We start from the raw sequence: 17792 nt of genomic DNA on the forward strand, positions 1-17792 counted from the left end.
TATCATAAAGGCAGACATTTATAACCTGCTAAAACAAATTGATTTCAAATGCCCACTATGTCAGCATCCTTTCCCACCATGGCATTTCCATACCCACACTGCCCTGTGGGATCTGGTTGTATTTATAACAATAAAGCTATTATCAGACTGTTCACAGTGATGATATCTGGACTCACAAGGCTCTTAAATCATTCTTTTCACAGAAGGCTTGTGCTTGGCCATGCTAACCTATTTTGTAGAGAAGAAATGAGTTGTTTAAGTCACAAATCACTTGGGTTTCTCACTAACCTCAGGCTGCCCTGTTTTAGGTGTGTGTGTTCACCTTGTGGGTGGCAGCCTTGGCTGTCACTTCCATCTCTGTCCCCTTCCCAGTCTCCTGAATAATTGGATCCATTGCTTTTGGCTGAACTAGCCAAGGATATTAATTTGAAATATCTGAAAGCTATTCGTTTATCAAAAGACACCAGTCACATAAGCTGCCCTGGTGACATTTCTGCCCTGAGCTGACTGATTATGTTGTTTCCTCTCTAAACATTCACTGTAGATCAAAGGCAGTTGAATTCTTGGCCTTAATGTTCTCCTTTCCCAAAGATGACATACTCCCATCTCTATATTTGCATTGCATTACACACACACACACACACACACACACACACACACACAAACACTCCTTTAGAATAGAACAGAAATAAACATTATTACTTACACCTCATTGTTTATAAAGCACTCCTAACATGACCATAAAAATTATGTCCTGAAATTTATATTTTTAAAGTGTAATAATTGATGGAAATGAAATAAAGTTTGTGTCAATCCACTTGCTTGTTCTTTGGTATATCTTACCCACCTGTGAAATAGCTGAGAATTCTAAAGTTTCATAAATTGGATGCACTCTTTAAATTAAGAAAGCAGAGTAAAGGCTGGGAAGATGGATGGCACAGTTGATAAAGTGCTCACCCTGAGAACATAATCCCACGAGTTTGATTTCCAACACCCATGTTAGTTAAAGAAAAGCTGAGATAAAGATAGGTGGAACTCTGGGACTTGCTGGCTAGCCAGTCTAGCTGACTGTCTTAGTCTTCTGTTGGTGTGAAGAGACACAATGACCAAGGAAAGACTTATAAAAGAAAGCATTTGCATATTATGGTTCCTGCGGGTAGTAGAGACCATGACTGTCATGGCAGGAAGCAGGCAGCAGGCAGGTATAGCACTGGTAGGCAGACAGCAGGCAGAAAGGTAGGGGAGAGGAAGGAAGGGAAGGAAGGAGGAAAGAAGGAAGGCAGGGAGGGAGATACTGGGTCTCGGGTGGACTTTTGAAACCTCAAAACTCACCCCCCAGTGACACACCTCCTGTAACAAGGCCACACCTATTCTGAAAAGGTCACAGCTCCTAATCCTTATCAAATAGTTAACGAACCAGGGGACCAAATATTCAAACACATAAGACAATGAGGACTGTTATCATCAAAACCACCATACCTACTCAATGAATTCCAGACCAATATCATATTCTGTTCTAAAGCCAGAGTAGACAGTGACTGAGGAATGGCACTCAAGGTTGTTCTCTGGTCTCCACACATATATGTGTGTATGCACACATGAACATACATACATGTATCTAAAGAAAGAGAAGGCCAGAGGGAGGAAAAAAGAAAAAAAAAAAAACGTTATGGAGGCATAACGTAAAACTAATGGCCCAGGAAATTTTCTTTATGTGTAAATGAAAGCGAAGAGCCTCCTCGGTTCCCATCAATAAGTGGGAAACTCATCTGAGTTTCCTGGAAACGAATATATATGGCAAAAATCACTTAAAAATCCATATCATCTGTGAGGTCAAAGCACATCATTGGTTCAGAAGAAAGATCGTTCTCCTTGACAGTTCAAAACAATGTCTTCACTGAGTATTCCCTGGCAAAGTGCCTGCCCAGCATAGCCAATTGAAATTGCATTCTGGTTTAAAGGGCTGTCTTAGTGTTTCTATTGCTGTGAAGAGGCACCTTGGCCACAGAAACTCTTATAAATAAAAACAATTAATTGAGATGGCTCTCTTGCAGTTTCAGTAGTTCAGTCCATTATCCTCAGGATGGGGAGCATGGTGGCATGCAGACAGGTGTGGTGTGGAGCTGAGAGTCCTACATCTTGACTTGGTGGCAATAGGAAGTTGACTGAGTGAAGCTTGAGGGGAAACCTCAAAGCCCACAACCACAGTGATGCACTTCCTCCAACAAGGCTATACTCACTCCAACAAAGCCACACCTAATAGTGCCACTCCTTATGAGATTATAGGGGCCTATTACATTCAAACTGCCACAAGGGCTCAAATTTCTGCATATATTACTATGATTCTAAGTCTTACCAAGATCAAAAAACACTGACAGCATGAATATGGAGACTCTGATGGAGCCATGACAGGGAGTCAAATATTCAAATATATGAATGCACAGGGCCATTCTCATTGAAACGGTATTATCTCATTTCCTGGCACCATAGGCTTGTAGCCAGATCAGAAAACAAAATGCATTTAGTCCAACTTCAAAAGTCCCCAGTCTTTCAGTCTCAAGACTGCTTAAAAGTCCAAAGTCTAAAGCCTCAAATCAAGGGTCTTAGATCTCCTGCCCCTGCAAGCTCCATTGACTGCAACACAATTCTCTTTCTTGGACTGCTTCCCACTCCCTGTTTGGAGCTCTCAGCAGACATCTCACAGCTCAGGCATCTTCAACATCTTGGGGTCTCCAACCCAATCCAGGTTTCACTTCAGGCACAGGCAACGCCTCTCCAAGGCTTCATGCATGGGACTCCCCTCCACAAGCCTGGCCTCAGTCAGTTGCTTTCCTCAACTGCAGAGGAAGATTCCACAACCTCTTTCCTCTGGGATCCTTGACTCTAAAGTCAGAATCATACGGTTGAAAGCCACTAAATTCTGATTGCCTGAGGTAGAACCTGCTCCCCTCTATATATTACATTTGTATAACTTGGATTTGTTAATACTTATCTTTTCCTTTAATTCCCTAGCCTCCTTATTACAAGTTAGAAACTTAGCTTAGTGGGATTTTGCCCTGAGGGCACCTCCCCTTTATTCCATTTTGCATCACACTTTCTTTAAACTTCTCACCTCTTTGAGCATAAGACTTATCTCCAACATTAAATTTCCTGGTGTTCTTTAATGCCTCAAAATGTGCAGTTTGTATTTCTTTTTGCCCTTTCGCTCTTTTTCATTGTAGATCTCCATCTGAGATCACTAATAAGCATATGACATAGTGAATAATATGCTGTCTTGAAATCTCCTTTGCTAAGGAACTTAATCCAAAAGTCTTCCATTTAACACCCAGCAGATCTTTAGGACAAAGGTGGGGGGGGGAAGTAACATTCTTTGGCAAAATATTATAAGAATGGTTTCTAGCCCAGTTGCTAATATTGTTCCCCTTCTCCTCTGCAACCTCTAGAGCTGAGCCTCTACAGTCCACAGTCTACATTGCTCTCGGCACGTTGCTCAGGACGGCTCATTAAATCACACTTACAACATTCAACTGCTTCCCAAATCCGAAGTACTAAAGTCTTACACATTCAAAAAGCATAATGTAGTCAGTTGGTCCTCTTATACTGTTGGGTCCTGGCCCTCACTTTCCTCTCTAGGCTGTGTAGGGTCAGTTATTGTCATTGTAGATGTGAGGGTTCCTGCTGAGCCATTGTCTAGGATTTACTGCCCTGAGGCAAGGATTACAGAGCATGTCTGACCATGCCCAGGGATATTCACTGCTTGACAAGAGCTACCAGTGTTAAACCTGGGAGAGAGGTAGCCTCTGAGAGGCTGTGATAGAAGGTAAAGCTCTCCATCGAGAAGGTACCTGGACAATGGGCTGAGTGGGTTTTCAGTTGCTGGTTTCTCCAGCTGTTGCCTTCAGACAAGAGTCTGGGGAGAGTGAGATTCCCAGGGCTGGACAAAATGAGCCACAGCCTGAGGCTGTCCTACCACACCATATAATACCCACCCTATGCTGCCAAATAAAACCACCAATAGCATGAAATGGATTATATCATTGGAATTGTTGGCTTAAAGGATCCCACAGACCCCCTAAAAATAACAGATTATTGTCAGAACTATTGGCTATCCTCCACAACCTGAGGGCAAAACCTTATTGCTGAAGACACCACATACTTAAGTCAGAGGATATGGAGAAGTTGAGTTGATAATAAACTGGAAGCTTCGCCTCTACTGACTGCCACTCATAGTGATGGAAGCTGCTTTACATGCTGCTGGAGGAGAAAAGTAATGATTAATTCACCCAGATATAAACCCTGCAAGCTACATCCATGACCTACCTGTGTTATGGGGATCCCACCAGAGATGACCACTCAGATATGGTGTATAACCAACTGAAAGGCTTTATTGCAACCAGTTGGGACTATACTCAGCTATTAGGAACCTAAGTTTATTCCCAAGCATTTGGAGCAAAGGGATTTTAAAAAATTTTTTTTTTATTAATTCAAATTCGGAAAAGCTTGCTTCACATGTCAATCCCTTCTCCCTCCCCTCCCTCTAACTCTCCCCCCATGACCCCACCTGCCCCCATCCACCCTCCACTCCCCAGGCAGGGTTGGGCCCTCGATGGAGCTCCCCAAAGTCCACTGCATCATCCTGGGCTGGGCCTAGGCCCTCCCCCATGTGTCCAGGCCAAGAGTGCAACCCTTCACGTGGGATGGGCTCTCAAAGTCCCTTCTTACACCAGGGAAAAATACTAATCCACTACCAGGGGCCCCCTAGAGTTCAGAGCCCTCCTCATTGACATCCATGTTGGGTGGGGGGTCTGTTTCAGTCCTGTGGTGGGCTCCCAGAGAACAGTCTGGGGTCCATGGGAGCAAAGGGATTTTAAAGACAAAACCACATACTGGTATCTTAATCCCACACATGCAGGGGGAAGTATTCTGTAAGCAAGAAGTTTAGCAGAAACTAAGATAAGCCCTTAGTGAAGGGAGAGGTTTGCACAAGTCGGCACTTTAATGGAGGCTAAGATAAGTTAACTGAGGCATTTTGACTGTGGCCTTCTAGAATAGAGTTGGGCAGTTTCCCATGGGATTCTCCATCAAGAAAGTCAAATTCCAGTTAACCCTAAAATGTCCTTAACAAGAGTAAAGGATGAAGTTATCTGTACACTGTCTTGCCCTTTCATGCCTGCAAGATATGCCCACTTGCATAGTGGCATGACTGTTATGAGAATAACCAGTCATTTTTCAAATTGGATTTAAGTCCCACTCCTGACATTTTAAATGAGGCTAAGGGCCTGAAACTAGATAGGACATAAGCCCTACAGGAAAAAAAAAAAACTAACTACTATTATTCTGCTAAATTAACATAGCAATAAAACCACTCTTAATGATATGTCTATAATACCCATAGATCACTGTATTTTTCAACCCTCATAAGAGCAGCATCTTGTAGAAGATGGCAATTAACACAGAGACCCACAGGTGGACATGGTACAGAGTGAGAGACTTTAAAGCACTTAGTCCTGAATGAGATATCCTTATTACACCTCCCTCCCCTCAAGGGATCAATGTGGAACAGGAGCTGAAAAGATTGTTAAGTCCAGAGATGATGGATGACCTCCAGGAAACCATGTTTTCTAGACAGAGCAGGCCTGTTGCATATTTGAACTCACAGAAACATTGACACTATGCACAAGACCTACACAAACTCAAGTCACACAACAATATAAGCAAAGAAAAGTAGAAGTGACACCTCTAGCTAAAAAGCTATTTGTAATCGGTAGCTACTGGAAAAGAAAAAAAATCAGTTATCTTTAGTCAACTGACAAGGAGTATATTAACCACTCTTAGGGCTAACGTCATGTTCAGGAGTAGTTTACAAACACTAATGGACTCCATGCTTTTTGCTTTGTTGTGTGTGTGTGTGTGTGTGTGTGTGTGTGAGAGAGAGAGAGAGAGAGAGAGAGAGAGAGAGAGAGAGAGAGAGAGAGAGAGAGAGAGAGAGGGAGAGGGAGAATATGCTATTGGGTATGTGAGAATCTTGGGGAAGTTTGGCAGGAGAAGAAGAAAACAGCCCCAGGACTATCCAAAATCTGGCTCTGCACCTTGCCAGGATATTATAGGGTAGGAAAACATCACTGCTCACCCACACATCTCTAGTTCTTTGCTTCTGCTTCCTCTGATGCAGACCATCCAGTAGAGCATCTTGTTATCTTCAACTGGTCTATGATGATGGAATTTTGTCCATTAGCAGCACCACTTTTAGTTACCCAAGTTCTCTGCATATGACTTTACTAATAGTTTAAATACAGCGGCTTGAATGAGAACTGGCCAATGGTCAATTAGCACATTTGTTTAAATATGCACTTCTCAGTTCATGAAACTGTTTAGGAAGGATTAAGAGATGTGGCCTTGTTGGAGGATGTGAATCATTGTGGGGTGTGCTTTGAGTTTTCTTTTTAATTTACTTATTTATTTTACATCCCAACCAAGTTTTTCCCTCCCTCTTCTCCTCCCATTCCATCCCTCTCCCTCCCCTCCACCATCCCATCCACTCCTCCTCTGTTTCTGTTCAGAAAGCAGCAGGCCTCCCCTGGGTATCAACAAAACATGGCATATCAGGTTTCAGCAAGACTAAGTACCTCCCCTTGTATTAAGGCTGGACAAGACAATTCAGTATGAGGAATAGTTTCCCAAGATCCAGCCAAAGTATTAGGGACAGACCCTGCTCCCATTATTAGAAATCCCACAACAGAACAAACTACAGAACTGTCACACATATGTAGAGGTCCTAGGTCAGTCACATGCAGGCCCTAGTTGTTGTTTCAGGCTCTGTTGAGTTCCTGCAAGCCAGGCTAGTTGTTTCTGTGGGTTTCCCTGTGATGTCCTTGATCCCTCTGGCTCCTACAGTCTTTCCTTCCTCTTTTTAGCAGGATTCCCTGAGGATGGCTTAATGTGTGGCTATGGTTCTTTGCATCTGTTAGTGGATGAAGGCTTTCTGAAGACAATTGGGATAGTCATGAATCTGATCACAGGATATGGCTAGTTGAAGCTACATATCAACTATTGCTAGGAGTCTTAGCTGGAGTAATCTTTGCAGATTCCTGAGAGTTTCCCTTGCACCAGGTTTCTACCTGACCCCAGAAATGCTCCCCTTTTCACTCATCTCTTTCAGTAATCTCCCCTCCATCCTAACCTAATCCCTAAGGTACCCATCCCCACCCATCTTCAGGTCACCCAGAAGATCTCTTCTATTTACCCTTCTCAGGGAGATCCATTAGTATCCCCTTGGGCATCCTTGTTACCTAGCCTGTCTGGGTCTGTGGATTGTAGCATAGTTACCTTTTACTGTACAGCTAATATCTACTTATGGGTGAATACATATTATGTGTAAAAGGAGATCTTAATTGGTCTAAATAATAAAACCCCGGAGTCAGATATAGAGGAAATTATTGAGAAATCAGAGAGAAGATTAGGGGCCATATTGGGCAATTTGTCCCTGTCGTGTCATTAATCTTCTAGCCACATGGGTACCAAAATGTAAAAGGAGTTCTTAATTGGTCTAAATAATAATAATAAAAAAACAGAGTCAGATATAGAGGAAAATGCTGAGAGATCAGAGAGAAGAAGGAGCAAGCCACAGCCACACCTTACCCCTTTAGTGTTTCAGGAGACAAGAGAGCAATTTTCTGTTTTTCCATGATTATATCCTCTTTCTGCCCAGCCATCTCACTTCCTGTCTGTTTGTACAGACCTCCAGACCTCTATGGTTAGCTAGCGTCAAGCTCCAATCTCTAACCTTCAGACAGGCTTTATTTGTACAAACAAGATAACACCACAACCATGTTTATCTTTCTGGGTGTGGGTTACCTCACTCCATTTGAATTTTTTCTAGTTCCATCCATTTGCCTTCAAATTTCCCAATGTCATTTTTAACAACTTACTAGTATTCCATTATGTAAATTTACCACAGTTTCTTTATCCATTCTTTGGTTGAGGGGTATCTATGTTGTTTCCAGGTTCTGGATATTACAAATAAAGTTTCTATGAACATAGTTGAGCAAGTGTCCTTGTGGTATGATTGAGCATCCTTCAGGTATATGTCCAAGAGTGGTATTGCTGGGTGTTGAAGTAGATTGATTCCCAATTTTCTGAGAAACCACCACATTGATTACCAAAGTGGTCGTACATTCCCACCAGCAATGGAGGAGATTTTCCCTTGCTTCACAACCTCTCCAGCATAAGCTGTCATTTGTGTATTTTAGCTTAGCCATTCATACAGGTGTAAGGTAGAATCTCAGAGTCATTTTGATTGGACTTTCCCTGATGGCTAAGGATCAACATCAAGTGTTTCTCTGCCATTTGATATTTTTCTGTTGAGAATTCTCTGTTTAGGTCAGTACCCCAATTATTCTTTTGTTTGTTTGTTTTGAGACAGGGTGTCTCTATAGTTTTGGAGCCTGTATTGGAACTCGCTCTGTAGACCAGTCTGGCCTCAAACTTACAGAAATCCACCTGCCTTTGCCTCCCAAGTGCTGAGATTAAAAGATGCACCATGACCACCCAGCTTCAGTAACCCATTTTTAAAATTGGATTATTTGGGATTTTGATGTCTAGTTTCTTCAGCTCTTTATATATTTTAGAGATCAATTCTTTGTCAGATGTGGAGTGGATATTGGGGCTGGCCAAGACATAACCCTGGTTCTGGGCCTAGGCGGCTGTAGGGTTGGTCAGCCCAACAGTTTCTGTCCTCATCACCAGGGTGAGCTATCCAGCATTCTCCTAGCCAATTCACCCCTTGTAGCAATAAGCAAGTGTTGGAGCCAGTTCTACTGCTTTTACACACTGAAAGTTGGCTCCCATGCCTACACCATTAGGGCCAGCTCTATTGTGTTGCCTAGGTGAGGTACAGGGGTCACTCTCCTGAATGCTACAGCTAGTAAAGGGCAGGGCCCATTTTGAGTGCTGCCATTGGTAAGGGGAGGGTCGGTTCTCTCATCTGTTGCAGGCAGTAGGAGGAAGGGGTAATAGGGGTCACCTCTCACCCACCCACATTGCCATATGACAGACTAGTAATAGGGCCAGCTCTCCCATGCTTACAATTTTGGAGCTGGCCCACTCACACCTCTGACAACAAGGTTGGTTCTATTGTGTTACCTAGGTGAGGTGCAGGGCCTGCTCTCTCAGGTGTTTACACCTGGTGTGGGGCAAGGACAGCTTTCCGACTCTTGTAACCACAGGGCCAGTTCTCACACCTGCCTCAGACATTGATAGGTGGGGTGGTGGGGCAACTCTACCCTGCCCATGCTGCCACTAGCTATCCCTTGCTAACTAGTTCCTGGCTAACTCACCCGTACCTGCACCAACAGGGTTGGCTCCATTGTGTTGCCCAGGTCAGCTGTAGGGCTTGCTTTCCCAAGTGTTGTACCTGGTGGGGATCAGGGACAGCTCTCCTATTGTTATCACCACAATGCCAACTCTCCCATTTGCCTCGGGTGTTATTTGCATTCTTCTACATGACTACATCTAGTTATGCCAGCACCATGTGTTGAAGATGCTTTCTTTTCTTTTTTATTGTATCATTTTTGGCTTCTTTGGAAAAAAAAAATCAGGTGTCCATAGGTGTGTGTATTTGTGTCTGGGTCTTTGATTTGATTCCATTGATCCATCTGTCTCTTTTTATGCCAATATCATGCTGGTTTTTTATTATTAATATTACTATATTTTTTAGTAGAGCTTGAACTCAGAGGTGGTGATACCTCCAGCAATTATTTTTTTTTATTTTTTTATTTGAATTAGAAACCAGATTGTGTTACATGTCAATCCCAGTTCCCTCTACCTCCACTCCACCCCTACCACACCCCCCCAACTAAAACCCTACATATCCTTTCTGCTCCCCAGAGAGGGTGAGGCCTTTTATAGGGGGTCATCAGAGTCTATCATATCCTTTGGGATAGGGCCCCCATGTGTCTGGCTCATGGAGTGTCCCTCTATGTGGAATGGGCTCCCAACGTCCACACCTATGCCAGGGATAAGTACTGAACTACTACAGGAGGTCCTGTAGATTTCTGAAGTCACTTCACTGAAACCCATGTTCCTGGGGTCTGGATCAGTTCTATGTTGGTATCCCAGCTATCAGTCTGGGGACCAAGAGCTCCCCATTGTTCAGGTCAGCTGTTTCTGTGGGTTTCACCAGCCTGGTCTGAACCCCTTTGCTCATCACTCATCCTTCTCTGCAACTGGATTCTAGTGCAGTTCAGTGATTAGCTGTGGGTATCTGCTTCTACTTCCACCAGGTGCTGGACGAAGGCTACAGGATGGCATATAAGTCAATTATCAATCTCATTATCAGGGGAGGGCATTTAAGGTAGCCTCTCCTCTCTTGCTTAGATTGTTAGCTGGTGTCATCTTTGTAGATCTCCAGACATTTCCCTAGTGCCTGATTTCTCTGTAAACCTAAAATGTCTCCCTCTATTATGGTATCTCCTTTCTTGTTTTCTTATGTTCTTCCCCCGATTCAACCTTTCTGCTCCCTCATGTCCTCCTCACCCCCCCTCTTCTGCCCTTCTCATTTTCCTAACTCCCACCCCCACTCTTCCCTTGCTCCCAATTTGCTCAGAAGATCTTGTCACTTTCCCCTTTTCCAGGGGACCATGCATGTCTCTCTTAGGGTCCCCCTTGTTTACTAGCTTCTCTGGCAGTGTGGATCGTAGGCTGGTAATCCTTTACTCTATGTCTAAAATCCACATATGAGTGAGTACATATCATGTTTGTCTTTTTGTGATTGAGTTACCTCGCTCAGAATGGTTTCTTTTAGTTCTATCCATTTTCCTGCAAATTTCAAGATTCGTTGTTTTTTTCTGCTGAATAGTACTCCATTGTGTAAACGTACCACATTTTCTCTATCCATTCCTCAGTTGAGGGGCATCTAGGTTGCTGCAATGAACATTGTTAAACAGATGTTTTTGTTGTATGAATGTGCTTCTTTTGGGTATATGTCTAAGAGTGGAATTGCTGGATCTTGTTGTAGACTGATACCCATTTTCCTGAGGAGTCGCCATACTGATTTCCAAAGTGGCTGTACAAGTTGGCACTCCCACCAGCAGTGGAGAAGTGTTCCCCTTTCTCCACATCCTCTCCAGAATAAACTGTCATTGATGTTTTTGATTTTAGCCATTCTGACAGAAGTAAGATGGTATCTCAGAGTTGTTTTGATTTGCATTTCCCTGATGGCCCAGTATGTTGAGCACTTTCTTATGTGTCATTTCAGCCATTCCTCTATTGAGAATTGCCTATTTAGTTCTGTACCCCACTTTTTAATTGGATTGTTTGGTGTTTTGGAGACTAGCTTCTTGAGTTCTTTGTATATTTTGGAGATCATCCCTCTGTCAAATGTGGGGTTGGTGAATATCTTTTCCCAGTCTGTGGGCTGCCGTTTTGTCTTGCTAACTGTGTCCTTTACCTTACAGAAGCTTCTCAGTTTTAGGAGGTCCCGTTTATCAATTGTTGATCTCAGTGTCTGTTCTACTAGTGTAATGTTTAGGAAGCGGTCTCCTGTACCAATTAATTCAAGGGTATTTCCCACTTTGTCTTCTAATGGGTTCAGTGTGGCTGGATTTATGTTGTGGTCTTTGATCCATTTGGACTTGAGTTTTACCAGCAATTCTTTTATTGTTCACAATTGTTTCAGCTATCCTGGGTTTTTGTTTTTTCATACGAAATAGAGTATTGTTCTTTCAAGGTCTGGAAATAATTCTGTTGGAATTTTGATTGGGATTGTGTTGAATCTGTAGACTGTCTTTGATAAGATGGCCATTTATTATTTTAATTCTACTGGTCCATGAGCAAGGCAGATCTTTCCATCTTCTCCAATTTCTTTCTTTAGAAGACTTGAAGTTCTTGCGTTTTTGTTGTTGTTTTTGTTTGTTTGTTTGTTTTTGAGACAGCGTTTCTCTGTGTAACATTCCTGACTGTTCTGAAACTCACTTTGTAGTCCAGGCTGGCCTCGATCTCACTGAGATCTGCCTGCCTCTGGGATTAAAGGCGTATGCCACCACCACCCAGCTGAGGTTTTGTTGTTGTTGTTGTTTAGTTATTTTTGAAGTTCTTGTGATACAGGTCTTTCACTGGCTTGGTTAGTGATCATTTAGTTTCCTGATCTCTTTCCCATGCCTTTTATCATTTATTATATATGATATTGTATATATTATTATATATAAGAGAGCTATTTATAATTTTTGGTTAATCTTGTATCCAGCAACTTCACTAATGGTATTTATTAGCTGTTTGAGTTCTCTGGTAGAATTTTTGGGGTCACTGTTGTATACAATCACTTTTGCAACTAGCAAAAGTTTGACTTCTTTTTTCTAATTTCTATCCACTTGATCTCCTTTTGTTGTCTTATTACTCTATCTAGAACTTTGAGTACCATACTGAATAGATATGTAGAGAGTAGACAACCTTATTTCTATCTTTATTTCTTCCTTAACCAAGTGGTAATTCAGTTGAGAATTGTTCAGTTTCCTTTAGTTTGTAGGCTTTCTGTAGTTTGTGTTGTTGTTGAACTCCAACTTTAATCCCTGGTGATATGATAAATATGGTGGTTTATTCCAATTTTTTGTGTCTGTTAAGATTTGCTTTGTGATAGAGTATATGGTCAATTTTGGAGAAGGTTTCATGAGGTGCTGAGAAGAAGGTATATTCTTTGGTGTTTGGAACATCATCTTGGTGAATTTGTCCTTTAGTTATTACAAGGTGTCCTTCCATGTCTCTTGAATAATTTTGGTTTGAAGTCTAATTTGTTAGATATTAGGGTAGTTACACAGCTTGCTTCTTAGGTCCCTTTGATTGGAAAAATCTTTTTCCAACCCTTTATTCTGAGATAATGTCTGTCTTTGAAGTTGAGGTGTGGTTTTTGTATGCAGCATAAGGATGAATCCTGATTTCATAAACATTCTGCTAGTATGTGTCTTTGTGTTAGCAAATTGAGTCCATTGATATTGAAAGATATCACTGACTAATTCCTGTTATTTTGTTGTTAGTGGTGGTGTGGTGTGGTGGTAGGGGTGTGTGTGTGTGTGTGTGTGTGTGTGTGTGTGTGTGTGTGTGTGTCTCCCTTCTTTATCATTTTGCTGGTGTGGGATTGTCTACTACCTGTGTTTTGTGGGTATAGTTAATTTCCTTGGGTTGGACTTTTCTTTCTAGTACCTTCTGTAGAGCTGGATTTATGGATAGATATTGTAGATATTAATTAAATTTGACTTTGTCATGAAATAGCTTGTTTTCTCTATCAATGGTGATTGAAAATTTTGCTGGGAATAGTAGTCTGGCCTGGCATTCATGGTCTCAGAGTCTGCAAGAGTTCTGTCCAGATTCTTCTGACTTTTAGAGTCTCCATTGAGAAGTCCGGTGTAATTCTGATAGGTCTGCTTTTTATGCTACTTGGCCTTATTTCTTTGTGGCTTTTAATATTATTTCTTTATTCTGTATGCTTAGTGTTTTGATTATTATATGGCAAGGGGACTTTTTTCTGAACCAGTCTATTTGGTGTTCTGTAAGCTTCTTGTACCTTTATAGATTTGTCCTTCTTTAGGTTATTTTTTTTATTTTTTTCTGAGATTTTGTTGAATATATTTTCTGGATCTTTGAGCATGTATTCTTCTTTTGGTCTTAGGTAGTGTCTTAGATTTCCTGAATGTTTTGTGTTAGGAATTTTTTGAATTTAACATTTTCTTTGACTAATGAATCTATTTCCTTTACCATAGCTTTGATGCCTTAGATTGTCCCTTCCATCTCTTGTATTATGTTGGTGATGTTTGCATCTATAGTTCCTGTTCATTTACCCAGATTTTCCATTTCCAAATTCCATCAGTTTGTGTTTTCTTTATTGCTTCTGTTTCTATCTTCAGGTCTTAAATAGTTGCCTTTACCTATTTGATTTTTTTCTTGGCTTTCTTGGCATTCTTTAAGGGATTTATTGATTTCCTCCAATTTTTTTTGTCTGTATTTTCCTCAGTTTCTTTAAGGGATTTTTTTTCATTTAAGGTTGTTTTCTTGTGCTTCAGTGGTTTTTGGAATGTTCAGGTCTTGCTGTTATATGATAGCTGGGTTCTGGTGGTGGCATGCTGCCCTTTTTGTTGTTGTGTTCTTACACTGGCATTTAGCCATCTGCATTTGGGATGGTTAAAGGTCTAGATGTTGATTCCCATGTTTGTCTTTGTTGGATGGGTGTTTTTGTTCCTTGATTTTTGTTTCCTCTCTGGTCTTCTGGTCTAACTGGCCAAAGGTTCTGGTGATTGGTGAGTCTTCAGGTCCAGTGGGGTGTTTCCACTGGAGTTTTGGGGCCTTAGAACACTTGATTCATTCTGGTCTCTGGTAAAGCTGATGTCTTCTTCGGTCTCTATGTCTGGCCTGGCCTCCAATAAAGCCTGAGTCTTCTTCTGGGGTACCTAGGACTAGCCTTGTCTCAAGTAGAGCTGCTTGGGCTATTCTTCTGACTGGTATGGACTGCATGTGGGCCCATAGCATCTCTTTTTCCAACTGGTGTGGACTGTCTGGACCTATGGTGTTTGCCAGAGTTCTGGGGAAGGGCTGGCCTCAGGGAGGATGATAAGGTTGGAGGGGTTGGGCAGTGGTGTATAATACAGGGGAGTGGATTCTGTCCAACTGGTAGGCAGATCACTCTCCTGCTTGTCTACTTATGAGGGCTGCACCAGAGCAGTGAGATTCCTCTGGAGTTGGGATCAGGACCCAGCAGTGGTGCTGGTGCTGAGATGAGAGAGGGCAGGCCACAGGACAGGAAAGTCACCCACAGGTTGTGACTGGTGTGGTCTGCACCTCAGTGGCAGAAGTCCTCTGGGGTTAGGGGCAGGGTGCAGCAGCAGCAAGGCCAGAGACTTGCTGGGATGGTGTGGGGAAGGGTTTGGAGAGGGGAACAGAATCCATGGAGAGATACAGTTCCACTGGCAGGCAGGTCACTCACCCATTCTGGCTTTTATCATCTGGGACTGCTTGGCAGGGCTCTTTCGGGGAGAGGGGATGCAGCAGTGAGGCTTTGATATGTTAAAAGACTTGTGCCATTCCCTGTGTTCTCTGTCTGCCTCCTACCTGTGACTTGAGATGTGGACTCTCAGCTATTCCTGCTTCCATACTTTGTTCCACCATTATGGACACCAATGCTCTGAAACTGTAAGCCAAATTAAATGCTTTCTTTTCTAAGTTGCCTTAGTCATGGTGTTTTGTCATAGCAATAGAAAAGTAACTAAAATATTGGACAGTTGTAGGAACTCATAACAGAAATAACATTGGCGAATGTATATTCTAAGCTTAATTTTTTTTCTTGGCCACACATGGTGGCACATGCCTATAACACAATATTTGGAGACTAAGAAAAATACTGAAGTCAAGGCCACCATGAGTTACACAGTGAACACTATTATTATTATTCAACCAATGAGAACTCTCTTTCCATTTTTGCCAACCCATTGAAGGGATTATTGTATGAGTTGATGTTAGATTATGACTTCTATGTCTTTCTCCTCAATGTGGATAACAAAATAAAGTAACAAAAAGTCTGAGCAAATAACATTTATAACTGTATATGTATGCACATGTATGTCTACGTCACTTTATATATTTACATATAAAAATAGGTGTGCAAATGGATATGTGTGTACGTGTGTAAGATGTATGCATGTGAGAAATGTGTTTTATTGCACAGTTCTGTCTCCTTTTGATTTTTTTCCCCTTTGGTTTGCTTTGTTTCCCCCCCTTATCCTGGAGGCTGCCTCTTCGCCTCTTCATTATGAACTCAGCTGTTTATATGAAGAAAGATGATCACTTTTCTAATGAGAGTTAGTCACCATCTTCTGGATGCTCCATGACCCCACTATCATAGCCTAAGTGTTGTTCCTCAGTTTCTGAGTGCTCTCACACACCTCAACTTGCCAGAACACTTGGATATAGTTGTTACTTCACCCATTTCCAGGGGAATATCTGAGATTCAGACAGATCTGAAAACAGGGAAAGGCTATACCTAAAACAGATTAAAAACCCCTCATGTCTCAGGTCTGAATACCAAACTTTCCATTTCTTGGTAATTCTCGCTCTACATGTGTATTATGACTGCCTGGGACTTTAAAATATGAAAGGCTCCACTTTAGGACACTGAACTTGGCATCTCTGGAAACAACACATTTAGGAAGATTTCCTACTAATACTGAAGTGGTGTGCTCAAGAACATTGGTATACAGCATGGTAAGCTATTATCCAGAAGCATGGAGTTTAATTCCACAAAGGCACAAACTGAACTTCTGACTTCTCCGAACCATAGAATACACACTGCCCTATAACCTTGACCTGCCATATCCTACATGTTATCTTTGGACCTAGACTTCTGTGTCAGATGATCAATTCCCAGTCCAAGCTGACACACAATTATACTTTTCTTATCTTTCCTTTCCTCTTTACAGGTACAAAGAAGCGTTCTCATGACTCACCTGCTCCAAGCACTAGTTCCACAAGTCGCATTACCTTGCCAGGTAGGTAAATGCCATTGCCCTATTATCTCAGTGACCACAGACAGCAGAAAACACTAGTGTTTCAAGAGTTGGGAGCAGCAGCTGTAATAGAGCCTCTGTCCAAGCCCACCTTATCAGGGAGCTTGGTGTCTGTTACCTCCGCTTCTGAGTTTCTTCCAGATGTGGCCATATTGTTTCCTAGATAATCATAATTGCTTCCACTTAGTGATGGCAGAGTGGAACTGTGCTCTTTCTTGGACAAGCTGTGAAGTATCCACTTCCGAGAAGCAGGTAGTGGAGGGAATATGAATGGGCGGAGAGAGATAGCAACAGATGATAGATAGATAGATAGATAGATAGATAGATAGATAGATAGATAGATAAAACTTGGATTCAAACCCCGGGCTTGTCATGTTAACTTTGCAACCTCATCCATGCTCCTTTATCTTGGACTAGAAATGACACCTCTAGCCTTAGTACCCTCTGACACTGTGCCATAGCTAATGGAAGGGACAATTAAGGTCTACTGTTACAAATATTGAAATGTATATGACCCAGATCCCCTCTAGCATCTCCTAGGATAATATTCACCCATGATGATTATCTGTAATTGCAAGGGTTGATGAGCACCTGCTAGTCTCTCCAAGTCCATGCATAGCCTACTATAATTTTAACCATGGTGGGACCTGTTTTGAGGCAGAGAAATTATAAAAGGTAAACGTAGTCAGCATAAAGCCTTTTGTAATTATAGGAAATACCACAGGAAGGAAAAATTTTGTTCATTGCTAATGCTACACGTTCACTAAGATCCCCTCTCCTTCTAAGTCTTATTATACATCTTATCTTGATTTCAATTGTATCTTATATAGAATCTTGCTTTCTCTCTTTGAAGTTATTGTTATATTAAAATGTTTTTCCACACATTAGTAAATTAACCAATACCTTGGCAGTTGGCTAATTAATATGTCTATGATTATGTCAGTTTACTTACATGTGTAATGACAACTTTACATTTGTGTGGTTTGTTATCATAATCATATTATGATCTTGTCCATAAATATTTAGAGTCTAAGTATGGAGTGACTGATATTTCTGGGATATAAATGCTTAGCTAAAAATGTGTAGATACTTAGGTTCTTGTCAAGATACACTTTAGTAATATTAATTTTTTATTTCTTATTATAATTAAGGTGCACATTTACCTATTTTGTCAGTGCTGAATATAGTTTCATAGTTTACCATTTTGATGAGAAAATTGATGTTTCATCCATATTTTCTTTGCCTTTATCT

At 41.6% G+C, this 17792-nt stretch overlaps 1 protein-coding gene across 6 annotated transcripts in view; it reads left to right on the plus strand.

Annotated features, from left to right (window-relative positions):
* The window catches only part of Pde1c (phosphodiesterase 1C), a 258046-nt gene that overhangs the window by 220971 nt on the left and 19283 nt on the right, over nucleotides 1-17792 (plus strand). For all 6 annotated transcript variants that reach the window (XR_004771036.1, XR_004771037.1, XM_035448641.1 and 3 more), the window contains one exon: nucleotides 16455-16523. Coding sequence is in view for 4 of the 6 variants with exons in the window: in XM_035448641.1 (XP_035304532.1) it covers nucleotides 16455-16523 (69 nt within the window). In the remaining 2 variants the exon portion in view is untranslated. The remainder of the gene's footprint in view (nucleotides 1-16454; nucleotides 16524-17792) is intronic.

Source organism: Cricetulus griseus, chromosome 8 (assembly GCF_003668045.3).
Source record: "Cricetulus griseus strain 17A/GY chromosome 8, alternate assembly CriGri-PICRH-1.0, whole genome shotgun sequence".
NCBI classification, from domain to species: domain Eukaryota; kingdom Metazoa; phylum Chordata; class Mammalia; order Rodentia; family Cricetidae; genus Cricetulus; species Cricetulus griseus.